At 34.3% G+C, this 17,591-nt stretch overlaps 1 protein-coding gene across 5 annotated transcripts in view; it reads left to right on the top strand.

Annotated features, from left to right (window-relative positions):
* Nucleotides 1–17,591, top strand: part of CAMK2D (calcium/calmodulin dependent protein kinase II delta) — a 257,903-nt gene that overhangs the window by 125,519 nt on the left and 114,793 nt on the right. For 4 of the 5 annotated variants that reach the window (XR_010884353.1, XR_010884355.1, XM_067297631.1 and 1 more), the window contains exons 8-13: nt 2,755–2,838; nt 3,859–3,953; nt 5,560–5,682; nt 6,756–6,839; nt 7,721–7,763; nt 12,522–12,559. Coding sequence is in view for 2 of the 5 variants with exons in the window: in XM_067297631.1 (XP_067153732.1) it covers nt 2,755–2,838; nt 3,859–3,953; nt 5,560–5,682; nt 6,756–6,839; nt 7,721–7,763; nt 12,522–12,559 (467 nt within the window). In the remaining 3 variants the exon portion in view is untranslated. The remainder of the gene's footprint in view (nt 1–2,754; nt 2,839–3,858; nt 3,954–5,559; nt 5,683–6,755; nt 6,840–7,720; nt 7,764–12,521; nt 12,560–17,591) is intronic. The other variant, XR_010884354.1, reaches the window with a different exon arrangement.

Below are 17,591 nucleotides of genomic sequence, written 5' to 3'. Positions count from 1 at the left end.
ACTTAGGTTGAGTACAGATTTGCTTTTGGATCCAGCTGTGCAGGAAGAGAAGGCTGCTACCCTGTGTTTACTCTCATCTGCTTGCTCTTGCCCCTTGCTGCCTTTTTCCCATATCTTCTCATTGGGCTGCTCATTTGAATTTCTGAATTTCTGAATATTCTTGAGTCAGAGTAAGGTATGTTAGCAAAGGTGTACTACCTAGACTGTTTAAAGTAACCTGGTTTATTCTGCCATTTTATTTTGGTATCCTTGCATAAGTGCCTCTGAGAAGCCTTAAATATAACAAGGGAGTGATGAAAGCACAGGGCAGATCTTAGAGCAGTGATCTCTTCTACTGTGTGTTTAAGGTGTATTTCTCTACCTTGCTTTAAATTTATGTAGTGGGATTATGTTCAGTTAACTTTCAATCCAGGTTAGGCTCAAAGCCACAATCACCATTTATGAAGTTAAGTATATATGTAATCTTTGCATAAGAGGGTTTTGAGACTGTAAGCTATTTAGGCAGAGTAACATGCTATCTCATGTACTCAGGCGCCACTGAACACAACAAAGCATAACATTTGTCTTGGGCCTCTGGATACTTATTGAAATCATATAACAATAAGCGTATATGGAGATACAGTTTTTTCTAGATATTTTACAGTCAAAAGTAGTTTTCAACTTTGTGAGTTGTTTTAGCTAAAGTAATTATTATTAGCAGTAGTTTTCTGAAAAGTGCACACCCGTGTTTGTATAAGGATCCCTCTGACAAGTCATAGAATTAGCTGATAAATAAGTTTAACAATTGCAGTATGCTTTTTCTTTTTCACTGAAATCGTGACTGTATACTTTTCTGCATTTGATGCTTTAAACCTGTTAAAAGTATTAACTATAACTATTCCAGTTATTTTTGATGTTTAGACTCATGTTCAAAATATAAACTAAAACTCTACCAATTGTTTCTGATATGCTTAGACCCATTCTGTGTACTTGTTAGGGGATGCAGTTAACTAAGTACTATATTTATTTTCACTCTAAAGTTTAGTTTCAAGTGATGTATAATTATGTTTATGGAGCTGAGGTAAGTTTGAGAGTCAAGACAACTTCCACTTTAAGAAGAACAAAAATATTAATGTAGAGCACTGCTTCATTAAAGGAAAAATATGAAACCACTCTATTTAAAACTACTTAGAATATTTATTTTACAGCTTCTCAAAGGAGATTAAGATATGTTTCCTGTGTGATAGTATTCTTTAACAATTCATGGTTCTCATATCAGGAGACTGCAAAAGCCAGCCTATTTTTAATTAAAATATTTTAGGTATATTCTCAGTAAAATATACAGAATGTGTTCCTCCTTTTCCTCCTCCCACCCCAGAATGATTGCCAGCTGCATGGCAAAGGCTTCCTTTTTCCGTAGCTCTAGACTTTATACGTTATCAGCATCTTTCATATGTTTCATTGCTTATCTTACATTCAGCACAAATTTTGTGGAATGTAATATGGTATTTCAGTAATGATGTGTGGTCCTTCATTAAAGTCACCAAATTCTCACCTTTCTAAGGACTTCCAAGCATTTATTTTAAGCAAAGATACTAGAAAGAGCAGGCATGTTTCTTGAAATGAATGTGTCATTAAGTTTTTAGTAATTACAGCATCCTAAGAAAAGTCTACATTATTTCTACATTTTGTATTTCTCCAAAGAGAAAACAGCACTGCTGGTAATAAAAATAAAAATTAAAATTAAAAAAAAAAAGGAGAGATGCTTTTTGTTCATTTTTGTAAGGAAGTTTCCAGAAGTGGCATGACTTCAAGGAAATGATTGCCACCATCTGGCATTGGCCGAAGTGAGTTGCCACTTCTGTGCAAGGAAATCAGAATGGTGTTTTTCCTCTCCTTTTTTTTTCCTTTTAAATGAAATATTTATCTATTTGTGAGCTTTTCTAAATCAAGCCCTATATGTTGATTATTCAGAAATCAACACTTCCATAAGATGGAATTGAATTTTTAAAATGTTCTTTATAGTTATGAGACTGTAACTGAGCTGCACTTCTGTTTTGTAAATTAGTTCCCCATAAATATCAGTGGAAGTATTGTGTGTGTGATAACATTCTTCACAGCTGACAGCTGAAGGACTGATTCCTGTTTACAGACATAAATTTTATAATTGGGACTAATTTAAAATAGACTAGCTTAGGCTAATGATTAAAAAAAAAACAGTAATAGTGTTTATAGTTTTTGGCATGCGTGGTGTGCATTTTCTCTCTTTCAATTAGTATTTCCAAGGGGGTCACTCAGATCATCGAGGCTTCCCACACTCACCTCTACTCCATTAGCTTTTTTGACCCTGAGCAAATGTATGTGCACCTCACTACTGGATGACTTGCTATGGCTTACAGTTATGCAAAAATCATGAATGAAATTTCATCAGCTATCTTGTAATCTTTTTGGAAATGTATCACTGTTGCACTGTCGCCAGATCCTTGACACCACTGTTGAACCTGGAGTGCTAGTGTAGGTGGGTTAAGCAGCTGGCTTTTAGCTGTCATCTCAACTGTACCAGACATGATGGGAGAAAGGAATGGGCCCAGTCTGCACCAGTGTTCCCTGTATTGTCACTTCTAAGTGAATTGCCATAAAAAAGAAAGTTCAGCATTAAGTGTTTAATATTGGATGGCATCAAAAAGTCCTGTGTGTTGTGGGCTGAGGTGAGAATGGCTTGCTTTTTGCAGAGCATGTACAGCTTTTGAGAATACTTGCCCTTCCTTTTGACAGGCTTTGCTGGTACTCCAGGATACCTTTCTCCAGAGGTGTTACGAAAAGATCCCTATGGAAAACCTGTGGATATGTGGGCCTGTGGTAAGAAATAATTGTGAAAGAGTGTTCAGTCCACTTTAAAGAAAAAGAAAGAGAGATGGTGTCCAAAATACATTATATTCCACATCAGAAAATATATCAGAAAATATATATATATATTCATTTTTAGAAGTCTTCAGATTTCTTGTTATTCTTCCAACTTTATTTATTTTTGATTATTATTTGTGAAGATTTGTTGTCACTGCATTCTTGGCCATGACTGCACAGCACACATTAATGTTTTAAAAAACTGCCTGCAGACGTGCTATGCCTAACCAGTTACAAAACATAACAATTCATACTGTAAGCGGAATCTTAATTTGCATCGCAAGCAACCTAAAAACTGATCTGACCAAGATATTAGAACTGCAGTTTTAAATTTTTCAACTAAGTTTTTTGTAACTAGAGTGCAGAACAATTTTTTTTATCATTCAGTTCTTTGAGACACTGTAACTTATGGTACTGGCAAGGGGTAGCCGCCTGCCTGAGAACAATTAGTATTTTTCCTTTTCCTCACACTTATTTGGTTTTATTTATGAAAGCATTTTTTTTTAGTCAGCGGTGAACCATCTCTGTAAAAGTAGCAGGTTGGACTTTTAAGTTTACCATCAACTGTATATTTATAGAGATTTGAGTTGCTCAAATCTTCTTTGCGTGAGGTTTAGTTAAACTCCAACTTAAAGGCACCACTTCAGGCCACAATACACCAGAGGTAGCAAATGCATTTTCATAGAACGTCTTTTATAGGTTGAACGTTGAAAATTGAAAATCGTTTTCTCCAGGAAGCTAGACAGCGTGCCTGATCTGATTTTGTCAGATACACATTCGTGCCCACAGTCTGTGTAGGATGTTGTTGCCCTGTGAACCCTCTGTTTACTCTTATCACCAGCAGAAATAGGCAGTGTTTTTCAGTAGCTAGGATACCACTGTTGAGCCATTTGTTTTACATGCACTTTAGGTGCAAAATGAATTTCTGGAGTTTGTTTCCTTAAATCACTTAATACTACTATAAACTTTCTGCAGGTGTCATTCTCTATATCCTCCTGGTAGGATATCCTCCTTTCTGGGATGAAGACCAGCACAGACTCTACCAGCAGATCAAGGCCGGTGCTTATGATGTATGTGCTATACTCTGTCTACTTACCTTATTATAATTGTACTTCTCAGTAGTTTTCTAGAGTAAAAAGTTAACTCATTTTTTTTTCCTTTTTTTTTTTTTTTTTTTTGTATTGGTTATATTTGTGACCTACTTACTATGGTAAATACCGCTTTGGTAACATGAACTTTGTACGGATGGGAACATCCTATGCCAATTTAAATCTGATTTCCTTATGCTCCCAGTTTCATTGTCTGGCCCTTGTATAAGTCCTGCAAATGTTATGTTTTCTTGACAAGCCTGTTCAGACCTCTGTGCTTGTGATAAATATTTCTGAACTCCCAGATGCCTGTGGTTTTTTGCTGTGGTTTATCACTTAAACCAATCAATTATTCTAAATTGTTTTTATAATGTCTTAGGCTGCCTGAACATACCCTGCAATACTGTTGTATTGCCTACTTTTGTAAATACAAGTCAGCATAGAGCTCTTCAAAAGAAATAGTTTCATTACCTGTATGTGTGTTCCAACAATACGCATTATAATGTTGGTAAGTATTTGGAAAATAGAACTGATGTTTTGGTGGCATACATGAATTTTGCAACATCATCCATTTATACTAAGCTAAACAGACAGAGGGCTATTGATGCTCAAATTTAAGCCATTTGTGAATGATGAAGAACAAAAGACACAGAACCTTTTATCTTTTAAGCTACTTATTTGAATCCAGTCCTGGAGCGATAATGACTGAAAAGTGATTGTCATGCTATGGCCTTTTAGTGGAAATGAATTTATGGTCTGCCTAGTCTTCTTCCTAGAGAACAAGTAATCATACAGCAATAAACAGGATGACAGTGGGAATTATAGTTTCAGCTGAGAGGGCAAGAAATGAGTAAGTGCAGAGACTGAGCTATGCATCTGTATTGTACATATGTGGTAAATACTTGTGAAGTACTTTGCCTAGATTATAACAAATTCCTATGATCTAAAAATAATCATTTTTTATTATTGGATACCTCAAAATGAAGTGCTCAGGCTTAAGGTCTGTCTTCACAAAAGCAGTATACATGCATATCTTTCATTCCATTTGCATTTGGGCAGACATTCTGAGTGCATGTGTAAATATTTGGCTGAGCAAGGAGGTGTTAAATTAATGACTAATTAGATTTTTACACCATAACTATACAGTTGGCATGAAGATTGACTTGAAAGAAAGCAAACAAGGAGATTGTATAATAATACTTAATATTTGTATCTTTATTAAACTGAAACTAGGACTGTATTAGATACTGCATGACCATATGCCTCTGAATTTATTAGATTTTGTTATTCCACCTGCCATTGTTATTTTATCCTATGGATTTCAATTGGCATCATATTACTGTAAACATAAATGCTATTCATCTGAACAAAATCAATAAAAAATTAGAATAGTAAAGGAGGAAAACACTATTTATAAAACCAGCTAATTCAAACTGTTCTAATCGTGGCAAACTGCTTTTTTTTTTTTCTTAAAACTGTTAAGTTGTGCTAGCAGTTAATATTACAAAAATAGTATTAGGAAAAATCTTTATGTAAAATCATGTCAAGATCATGCAAGTTAATATACACATACATGTTTTTTCTTAAGTTTCCGTCACCAGAGTGGGATACAGTGACTCCTGAAGCAAAAGACCTTATCAATAAAATGCTTACTATTAACCCAGCAAAACGTATCACAGCATCAGAAGCACTAAAGCATCCATGGATCTGTGTAAGTAACTTCCACTTATTCAACAAAATAATTTTACAGGCAAATCAATTTATAGTATTCTTCAGCATCCAGTGAAGGTGTTTAGAGGATAATTTTTGTCCTTATTCATGCTGTTCCATTGCACCTATTTAAGTAGGGAGATGTAAAATTGTAATTATACAGATATAGTCGATAGCGTCATATATTGAGGTTCCAGCCTGAGACAGAGTTTCACAGAAGCAGACTCCTTTTCCTTAACTTCATGGTGCAGGGGTTCACTGCCAGAAATAGGCTGTAATACCTTCATGGTATTACTGCAAATCCTCAGGGAAAAAATGTACAGGAAAGTCATTTTCAGTTGCATAATGCTTTACATTTTCATTTTCCTATAACCGTTATGATAAGCATGAAATTTAAAGGCAGAAAATTAAGGTACTTGTTATAAGTCAGTTTGCGAGTAATAGAAGCTACCTGTCTATTATTGGATCCAGCACCACTTTCCAGTTCCCAGTACATGCTATAGTTTGACTTTGCAGGTAGTCTTGGCTGGTACTTAGAAAGTCACAGGGAGATGTATAGCTAGTTCCCAACCCTTTATTCATTCCAATAGGCTGCATTATCTTGACTTTAAAACTGCAATGCAAATTAATTTGGCTTACAGGAAAAATGTAGATACAGCTGAGTGTTCTCTTAAATATTTCCTGCTGCTGTACTTCACCTAATATAACCAATGCTAAAAAAACCTTCTTTCTTGTTTTAAAGCATATTTTATGAAACCATAATTGAGTATATTACTTTGTGTGTATACTATGTAACCCAAATTCTAAGATTTTGGGTTTTTTTAAGTCCTTATTTATATGGAAAAATTAATTAATTTCAGGAGGACCTTACACATGGGAAGCACAAAGTATAAGTTCTTGATTTTGTTGCTTTGGAGATTTTCCAAAAATGTAGAATCCTGCATAAAGGGACAGTCACACTGGGTAGAAATTAAAGGCTTGGACCACATGGGTTATGATAAACATGTTTTACAGTGAATAAAATGCTAGATGTCGGGCTGGATACTTCAAAATAATTCTTTCTTTTTCTCTTAGCAACGTTCTACTGTTGCCTCTATGATGCACAGACAAGAGACAGTAGATTGCTTGAAGAAATTCAATGCAAGAAGAAAACTAAAGGTAAGAAAGAAAACTGCAAGGATGAGTAGATAGTTTTGGAGAGATAAAAGTGTAAGTTGGCTTCTGTTCGATCTGTAAAACAAATGGCTCTAAAGGAATTTCTTCTTGAATATTACTATCCTATGAACAATTTGATAAAAGATCTGCTTTTAATCATGGGGATCTTAAATTTTTAACAAAGGTGAACAAAGCGTGGCATGTTGATGTAAGCTATCCTGCTAACTATTATAAGCAATATGATGCTGGACTCAATATATCCTTTTGCAAATCTGATTGCATTTCTAGTCTATTATAAAGGAGTGTTTTAAGAAGGAAATTTTTAATGATTATTGCATTATTTTGTTGGATTGAGAATAATAACAATTATCTTCATTTATAAAAAGTAAAAATATTTAGTTGAAGAAAAAAATACCTAAGGCTATTCTTGTAGAATATACCTTTATTTTATTCTGATCAGCCAAGACAGGATAATTTTACAAATGTGAACGTTTCTGATCAGCCCATTGCAAATACACTCCTCTTCCTACCTCAAAATAAAAGATTCTAAGCACACAAATCAAGTCCATTTCATTTTCAGTTGTGTGTTTTGCAATTCAGCTGCTGATTGCTGTGCCTGTGAGTACCCAGGGTTTGTGCATTACATACTGACAGTTAGTAACTATTTGAGATTACCAAGTTGCTAAGAGGTGCATACTTAAGCTTAGATTACAGTTTATGCATTTACAGCATCATGTGTGACAGATAATGCACAGAAAATCCATTGTTTCAGGGTTAATTCAGCAATTCATGCAATTTAAGAGTGTGTTTTCCTTTGTGTTGTGTTTGCATTCAGAATTTTACACAAGTGTAATGCTAATTTGAGAAAATGTATTTGTACACAGGGGGCTATTTTGACAACTATGCTGGCTACCAGAAATTTCTCAGGTATGTTCATTGAGCTCCAGATTCATATGGCCGTGTTTTTTTGACGTTGATGATGAATAAGATCTAATTAGGATTTGTGTAATACAGAAGGACCTTTATTGCCGAGGAGCATGTAAATATGATACATCTAAGTTGTTTCTGTTGCAGAAACAAACAAGAAAATTAAACTATTTTGGCCAAATTGAATCTTTTCTAGCTGACTTCAGGTCAAGCAATGTTTCAGTGGAAAAGTATATTCCTTCTCTTTACTTTTTTTAGTGTTGTCTGTAGTATCTTGCTGAAAGACAGACAATATTTTCCTGGTTATTTTGATGGAGGAAATTGAAAATAATATATATAATTCCATATGTATAAGTGTGGTCAAACAAAATTTAAAAAAGTTATTTGTTTTTATCTAACTGAAATCTCATTCTGGAATTTGATTGCATCTTGTATTAAAAAAAGACATGTTGTTCATTCTTTATTACTTTGCTAAGCAGTAAGAAATATATTAAAATTGGTCCTTCTTCTCCCTCTCTTCTAATTCTAGTTTGATATAATGAGGTGTTTTCTGCTTATGAAATAATTTTCTAATGAGTGTACATGGAGATTTAGGTGTTTATACTAAATAAATTGTGATGGTTAAAGCCAAAATATGTTTGCTGTTAGTAGAGTTAGAATTGTCCTGAATAACAGTATGGCCAAAATCATGATGCTATGCTGAATTTTTCATTTGGCACTCAAGATTTTAAGTGAATAGTGAAAAACAACACCAAATTTAAAACTCTAATGTGCGATTCCTCCTACTCTGTGATGCAGCTGTTGGAGTGTAACTGAAATTAATTTACAAATAAAAACATAATAGTGCTTTGAGCATGTTTTGAATAATAATAAGCACTGAATCATTCAAAATAAGTTGAAGAATTATGAATGGAAGAACAGTTTGTTCTATTTGCATAGTATTTAAAATACACATCGTCTTTCTGTGTTAGGTTTCTACATTTAATATACACCTATAACACAGAAGACTACATTTCTGTAAATTACATTGGGTTCATGCTCAATGAATTGCTAATAACTTTCGTTTCCTTTTAAAGGTGGTAATGCTGTAGGTTGCATATCTTGTAAAAATGAATTATTTTAAAATATCAAACAGATATATCATTTCTCATCCTATTCATAACTGTCATGGTATGTATGTGTAAGGGTCAATTTCAACTTTCATGAAGGAAAAAAAGCCAAAGTCATTTTCAAACATTATTTTGGCATGAAAAGCAAACAGGTTTTTTTGGCTTTGTTTTGGATTTTTTTCACTTATTCTCTCTGTTTTATACCGTAATGACGCATAATGACATTTTACTTTTCAAGTTGTTTATTCATTATATTCGTTGCAACGCATGCTTTTGAAGGTCATTTGTCCATAACAATGTCGTTATAAAAGTGTTTTATTTTCCTTTTTCTTTCTTCCTTTTATGTGGAATATATATTTCTTGTGAGGTAAGACCCTCAGCACGTGAAAGGAACATCTTTTTTCTCTTCTGAATCAAAATTGCTGTTTGCCCTAAATCACTCTAATTTCTTCATGTTGTCACAAATGCCATTTCTTTTCAGTTTTCTTTCTGGCGTATTAGCACTGCGTAGGTTTTATTTATAGCTATTGCTTGTAGTTGCAAAAAATCTTTCATTGTGGGCTTAATTTAGAATATGCTAATAGCTTTGCTACTGCAAATTCTTTAAATGTTTGGTCTGTATGCAGTATCTTTGCTTAGAGAAAGATGCATTAACATATTCTTAAAAATACATTCCAAGCCAAAAACAACAGTGGCAAAAGCAGTTGAGTAAGAAATATGTCCTCTAACATAACATACTGCATAATAATCCATACTAGAAACATTTCAAAGGACATGCTGGCAATGCCATAAACATAGTACTGTAGTTACTGCTTTTGGTACCCTCATTTGACTTGTTCTTATTTATTTTTTTGCATATAACATGCAGTGTTTCTTAAGCTTTGAAAAAACTCAGAAATTGTATACAAAAGTTTAGTGAAAGGACCTAGTTAGTTATGAACAGCAGCCTATAAGAATTAATTTATGTTTTCCCATACTTTGAGCTCTAACAGTATAAAACAGACTTTGAAAGGAATGAACTCACGGGTTTTTTGGCCTTAGGTTTTAGAAGTAGTCCCCCCTCCTTTTCTTTCCATAAATTAATTTCAGAAGTTAATGGAGTTCCTGAACATTTGTATTGTTGTAAAGTCTAACGATTGCATCAGGTTCAAGGCCTCATTGCATCAGGTTCTGTAAGCACACATTACAACAGGAAGTATCCTATCTCAAAAACTTATATAAAATACTTTATTTTAAATGTTAATTTACATGTTTATCTTATATAAAAACATGTTATATTTCTGTTATATAATACAAATGTATTTTGGTTAATTTTAGCTGGAAATCACAGGCCTTGTCACATTTTTAATAGTAGTATTTGCTAATGTCCATAATTATTAAAATATATTTGGAGGAGTGATATACATTCATTAAATTACAAACATTAACCTGATCTCATTTTCCAGTTTTAATGTGAACAGCACAATAATGGACATTAGCTATTTCTGTACAGTTTCTGGGGTGATCTTACATTTTCTGCACTCCGAACAAAACTAAATGAGCACTTGATGCAGGTATAGTTGGTGAATAAGCCACAAATACAGAAATGAACTTCAAGTTTAAACCAGATAGTCATTAACTCAAGGGAAATATGAATTAAATTGTATCCCAAGAAACTCCCTCACTGGAACTGGCCTGATACAGTCCCTGACAGAAAAGTATTTCCTCCCTTTCCCCCCCTGTAATGTCAATACTATAATAATGCCTTAAAAAAAAAAAAAAAAAAAAAACACCACACACACACGTTCCCTGCTGTATCAGATCATGTGCAGAATAAGGATACAGATCAGGAATGCTTCCATCTGTACAACATACAAAACTTTCCCCCTCTCAGCAGTACCCAGGGCCAAGCTCAGCCCACCCAGCCAACTGGTTTTACCCCTTCACTTGTGTGCTTAGTAATTGATCCCGTATGTATTGAAGAGAAATGGTCACAAACACCTTCTCTTTATGTAAATAGAAGACGTAGAGCGTATATGCACAAAGGCATGGCCACTGTAGCATGAAGTAGATTCAAAAGGCCTAACTTGACATGTTCCTCTGAAGCATTTAGCATTTCTTATTTTTCCCTAACAATGCTAAACGGAGAAGGAAACAAGTGTTGGTAACCTGTCATCAGAAGCAGTACTAAATATTTTGTGTACTATTTTAAATAATGCTAAGTATTGTCAGTGCAAGGGGGGGAAGGCTGAAATGTATGATGTTGTCCTCCTTTCCCCTTCTCATTCCTCTCTCCAAAATCCTGAAATAGTTTGAACAACCTCAGGCTGGCAAGGCCCAATCATTTCATTTTTCTAAAAGAGAAAGAATACCTGTAAGGGTCAAGCTCCATGTCATGTCTCTCTCCCCTTGGTTACACCAGATTTTTAGCCCAAAACATTTCTCTATCAAAAAGGCTTCCCAATTCTAAGCAAAACTGTATATAGAACAGCACCTTCCTTTCAACCTAAAATACAATATATTTTCTAATAGGAAGATGGGTTCATAAACAACAAATAAAAACACCAGGCTCATTTTTATAGGTCATTATTCTTCTGGTCTTTGGCAGAGACTCAGCAAGCATTTACATTTGTGAATAGTTTATTTGAATTTGGTACGTCTCCCAGCATATATTTCTGCTGCAAATGTTCGCAAGTTCAGAGTTTTGGTTTGCTTGCTTGCACATTAGCCCTCCAAATTTAGTAATTTGGACTAGTTTGACCCAGTTTATATGGCAGGATTTAAGGCCTAATACACCTGTGAATCAAAATTGTGACAAATAAAATTTTTCCCATCAGATCAGATTGAAGTTATAGGCAAATTAAACACTTATTTTGAGGAAATTTGACTGATCAGGGTGCAACATGGTTCAGAAAGTCACAGGTTTTCTTCATTAGAAACTGAAGCACAGCTACCATTCTTAATTATTAGCCCCCCAAGAAGCACTCCTCCGAAACAAAACTTCACTAGCAGATTGTTCTTCCTTTTGTATTTGCAACGTCCTTGTCCTTTTCTGTGAGGTGACTGATACTGTCATCATGGGGAATCCCGAAAGAACCATTGCTCGAAAGTGTTCTTTTATAATGCAGTTCAGTTTTCATTAAATGGAATAGATAGTCATGTACCTCATTATACTTTTAAGGTACCTTTCCTCCATCGATTAGATGTTGCTTACTTTTATGTCACTCTCAATAACTTCATTAAGATAACAGTGAGCTCTACAAATATCATATGAGAGTTCCTGCCATCAGAACAGTACTGCTTCATAGTCATATCAAACTATCCCTGTCAACAGTTGTAAACATATTTCAGTCAAGAAAATGAATGTATCCAAAGCTGCTTCTCTTACACATATCCTATTTCTGTTTCTTTTATGACACCCAGTAGTTCCTAACAACTAGGTTTCTCATTGTATAATTACCAACAGCTTTCATCAATAGAAGTATTACACTCTTCAGTATTTGTAGTTTCTTAAATACTATGAATATCTTGTTTCCTTTACTTAGAGCAACAAAGAGAGGAAATAAAAATTGAAAATGTATGCAGCTGGGGCGCAATGGGGGTTTGCTGCACAGCTGATTGACCTCAGTAGTAAGCAGCTGACACTGAAATTGTTTCTTTCATTTTACAGCAGCCAAGAGTTTGCTGAAAAAGCCGGATGGAGTCAAGGTAGGTTAAATATATGCTTTAAAATATATTTTGTTATTCACTATCTGTAACTTCTGACAATTTTCAGAATTGCATATGGTTATTTCTTTTCTTTATAGAGTTTAAGTGCTTCTTAGTGCGTATTTGAAGTGATTAAAGCTAGGCAAAACTTAAAAAATGAAATAAAAGGAATAGTTGAAAAAAAAGTATTTTAATAAGTGGAAAATAGAAAACTGCTGGACAAAGAATGCTTTGCTTGCTATTTCAGTGAAGGATGGTTGTATAATTAATGACTCAGTGTTATTAATTGGCTTATAAATATAAATCATGGTTTGGTGGTGGGCATGTTAGCTTTTTTAGGTACCAGTGCTTATCTGCAGCTCTGTTGCCTCCATGTTTCCCCTTGATTTTTCATTAGATTCCATGAAAGATCAAAGGTTTGTTGGTTGGTTTGGCTCCACATGAAGTGTATTCTGCCAGATGTCCTTGGTACATTTGGCAGAACCTGAGGGGTTTAATATGTCAACAAATAAGTTTGTCCTGACTAATAGACCTTGCTAAGAAGGGAACATTTTGGCAGCTTTCATACATAATTTAGAGTTTCTATTCTCATGTCACCAGATCCTGCAGGAGGAGAGATGCTTCACAAATGAACATTCTGGATAAATACTTTGAAAAACAGCCAGAAAAAAAATCACTCAGCAGTGAAAAATATTTTATTTCTTTTCTTGGAGGACTCCTGAAGACTAAATAAGTGCCTCAAGCTTTCATTACATGATTTGAAAGATTTTCTTCTGTGCTCTGTGCATTTTCTCAGGAGTTTGTCTTTGACCTGAATTTTAATTTTATATTTAATCTTAACTTTTTACTCTAACAGAACATTGTGTTCTTAAATACCAGATTCATAGCATATTTGTCCCTGCTCTCCCAAATATGCACACCTTCCCTATCAAAATAATCTTGAGACTGACTTAAAATGAAGTGAGCACACTATGATTTCAGTGCTTCTCACTGACAAGTAATAGATATCTTAGTTGTGTGGAGAAGCACATCCTCTGTACTATTCTGTTATTTTTGTGGAAAACCCTTAACGTCTTTCATTGTGGAATATTTAAATTGTATGTACTCCAGCTGAATAGCTTTTTCTGTTTAAATATCATTCCTCCTACAGGTCTACAGTAGTATTTGTTATATCTTAATTTTGATTATAATATTGCAAACAATTGTTGCCAAAATTTTGCCTAAATTACACTTGTTGGGCTTTGATACTTTAGTTTACAGCACATTTTATATATCTGCTGTTTTCCTGTGTGGTTATGTGGAGCAAAGAGAGTGAATATACATCTGGGGAGGTCTATTTTCATCTTTTCTTTTATTGAGAAACTATATTTTTCATAGCATTTTTCTACCCCTTTCTACAGCTTAAGCTGTCTTAAAAAATACAACAAAAAACAGAAATATACTGTTCTCCATGCATTGCTACTTTAAATCCAACCAGTCACATTTTCTTCTTTTCCTTTCTCTCTGACTGGTCAATTCAGAAAAGGAAGTCCAGTTCGAGTGTTCAGATGATGGTGAGGATCTTTATCTGACAGATTTTTCCTCCTGTGAAACGTTCACACTTAGAAATCAAACAGTTGCATTTAGTTTTGTTAACATACTGTGAGAAGCTGCAAGACTTTAAAGTACAACCTTGTGAATTTTAAGCCTGCAGTTGCTATATGCCATCCGCAGTGAATTGTTCTGCAGTTCTTTCAAGCAAGTTTTTTATTTTTTTAAACTGGGGACATGTAAATACAAAAAAGTAGATGTAACATTGGCCAATGCAGCTGTCCTTAGTAAATAAAAATAGTAACAATATAGTAATCTTATAACAGCCTTTCATTAGTTTTAAAAATCTCTGTATATTAGAAGCTAATAATATTAATATAATAAAATGTAACACAAACTACATTGCTCTGCACAGTGAAATAGTATAGCTTTAATTGAGCAATTACAGGTCAGGATGCAATGCTAAATGCTCAGGAATCAAAAAACAACTCCCCAGCTTTTCCATACTACGCTTTCCTAGCTAACTTCCTTCACAGCTCAGGGGTTTGTCACAAGATGTCCCAACTGACTGTCAGTCTTGCTAACTTCTCTTCCTCCTTGACCTGCTCTATAGTTTTGCATTCATTTGGCCTCTGTGCCTCCATATGGCAACTCATTATGTTCCTGTTTATTATGGCTTTGAACCTGAATTTGGAGGTGTTCATGATGATCTGCTGTGATGTCCCAGTGAGCTTCTGTTGCTGCTGAAGGTAGAGAGAAGGCAAATGTTGGTCATTCACACCTTTCTCTGGGAAGCACAGCTCTAGTGCTAGTCAGATCTGAATAGGCATGTAGTTGCATAGGTAAATACTCTGTTCTTCTCTGGGTGAATGTAGAATTTCAGTGAAAGAGTATCAGTGGTAATAGTGTCCAAATGAGGGTCAGAGGACAGGTACAGTGGGGATATTTCTAGTATCCCAGACATGAAGTATGCTTTAATTCTTTTGTTACAAAAGTATTCTGTGATACAGGTTTTGTTTCTTAAAATATTTTTATAAGATATTGAAAAAAGACCATAAATGACTCTATAGTCGTGCCCAGCTGTTTGGTATGTTTGTGTGTGCCTGTCCTGTACTACTATCAAACCTATAAGAGTGGCTCTTGACAAGTAATGCTTTAGTATAAAAGCTTTTCTTCTTCACAACAAGTAGATCACGACTTTAGTATAATTTAAATTTAGAACAGTTGTTTCACATGAAAATATTTTACTCCTTTTGGAATAATTTCCCTTTTCTGTTAAAAACACATGCAAAACAGACAAGTGTGTGTTCATATATCTTAACAAAAAATCTCATGTATATGTTATATGAGAAAGAGAGAAAGTGTACAGGCTTGTTGTTGTTTTCTCTCTAAGCTTCAAAGGGTTTTGCCAAGTTCTGCTTATACAGAAGAAATAACTTTGTTTTGAATCACATTATCTCTTTCTGCTTTTAGTAATGAATGCTGAATTCTTGATATGTTACTAATAAGTTTTGAATATATTTCCTGCAGTTTTCAGCAGTAGCTGTAATGGGTATTGTTTATTTTTATAGGACTTTCACCAAGGGAGTATGGACCCAAGCCTGCTCTCCTTACTCAGGCAAAATTGGAGTTAAAATTTGATTAACCTGTTTTCGTTATGTATTCAGCAACAAGCATTTTTTTGGCATATCGCTTTATTTTTGGTGTTAAGCTACTACTGAATGGGACTGTATGAAATCTGGTGAAATCTTCATTTCCTTCCTCATGTTTTTGCTTTGTGTGTATTTGTGTCTTTTATTAGTTACTTTTTGTTGGTAGTGTCTTGATGACTAAGCTGTCACCAAAATATGAACTTTTAGTTATACAAGTTGATATGTGATTTTCTCTTGTGTTTGAAGGTATAGTATACCATCAAGCAGTGTTTTATGTGTGCTCACTACTCCATAATTCTCCTGTAGAATTTCCATTTATTGAAGTGGTTGGGGTTTTTTTTAAGGTTTTTCCTGAGTAAGGACTTCAGGTTTTGCCAATCTCACAGTCCCATAAGTATCTAAGCAAGTTAGTTGTTATATAAAATACTTGCTAATATTTATGTCTGAAAAAGCTCCCTGTGAATGCCATTATGCGCCGAGGTATTCTTTCTCCCCCTATGTTGAGTTCAGAGAGCCTGCAACTTCTGGCTGAACTTGCACTTGGCGTACACAATTGTGAATAGATAAATGAAACTTACTTGGCAATAGCTAGTCTAAGTTGGAACATAAAGTAAACACTTGGAAGTCAGTAATCACTCGTATTTTCTCTTAATGACGATTTCTGTAGAAAGGCCAGTGTTAGAAAAATACAGATGTCTCATCCTCCTGCTGCAGAGCACTATTAACTTTGATTCTAAATCAAACAAAAATATTTTTATCCTATGTGGGAGAATGGGTCCTATCATAAATATTGCTAAATAAGACTTAGTATGGAAATAATATTCTTCTGGCATTAACTAATTAGTCTGCAGTAGATTCCTGAAAGATAAGTTAAATGCTAGTTAAGGAAATTTTCACTCTGGAATTAATTAATGCAAACCCTATCTACATTTCCATAATCTAGGCATGTCCTAAGTAAGGCTTGAATTTAGCTGCAGGCTTCATTCCTCCAATCAATGGGTCAGCTGCCATACCTGTACCAAAGTAAAATAATAATGGAAAACTGCTGAGGATATTAAGTTCAGTGAATTTCCCCAGTGGTGCGAACTTCTGAAGGCTCAAATTTAGCAAAGCCTTAGCACTGACAAAACTTAAATGTTAGCCTGCACCTCTGAGAAGCTGAATACTTCACCTGAGACTACAGAATCTTTGAGAAGCTTAAATTAGAAGTCAGATGTTTCTTACACAGCTCAGTTTGGTCCACTGTTGTAGGACTTTCCCTTTCTTTATGCCTTTTCATATGTATTACTGAGGACAGCATCATTTTCTAATTGGTTTTAAAAAGGCTTCTTTAAGAAGAAAAAATACCTCACAAGCTGGCTCAGAGGATTGCTAGACTTTGTTTCTTTAAATGGCGTAGTTAATTTTTACAAAAAATCAATTAATGAAAGAATTATGTATTTTTGTTCTTTTGCTTTGCCAGTTTAATGTTAACTACTGTGAATAGAAGGTTCAATATGATTTTTTTTGGATCAAAGTCTTTCCAAACTGTATATCTATATACAGCTTTGCATGCTGTTTTGGACTGCTCTTGTTAAAATCAGACGTGAACAAAATGTTTGTGAAAAACTTTTCTAATAGTTGTCAAAGACAAAATTGACATTTTAAACTGGTTTTACCTATACTTTAATATTGGTTCCTAGTATATGTAAAAAGTAGTTTGGTACCTGATATTTAATATTTTTCTACTTCTCATACCACAATATTTATGAAAGTGAATTTTAAAAGTGGATTTAAAGAATCAGATACATTTAAACTTATTGTTTTACATTTTTTTTGAGATAGATGTTTGTATAAATAAAAGGCCAGTC

Source organism: Apteryx mantelli, chromosome 5, assembly GCF_036417845.1.
Source record: "Apteryx mantelli isolate bAptMan1 chromosome 5, bAptMan1.hap1, whole genome shotgun sequence".
NCBI lineage: Eukaryota > Metazoa > Chordata > Aves > Apterygiformes > Apterygidae > Apteryx > Apteryx mantelli.
Note: the sequence above shows the minus strand (reverse complement) of the source record. Positions and strands in the feature narration are given on the sequence as shown.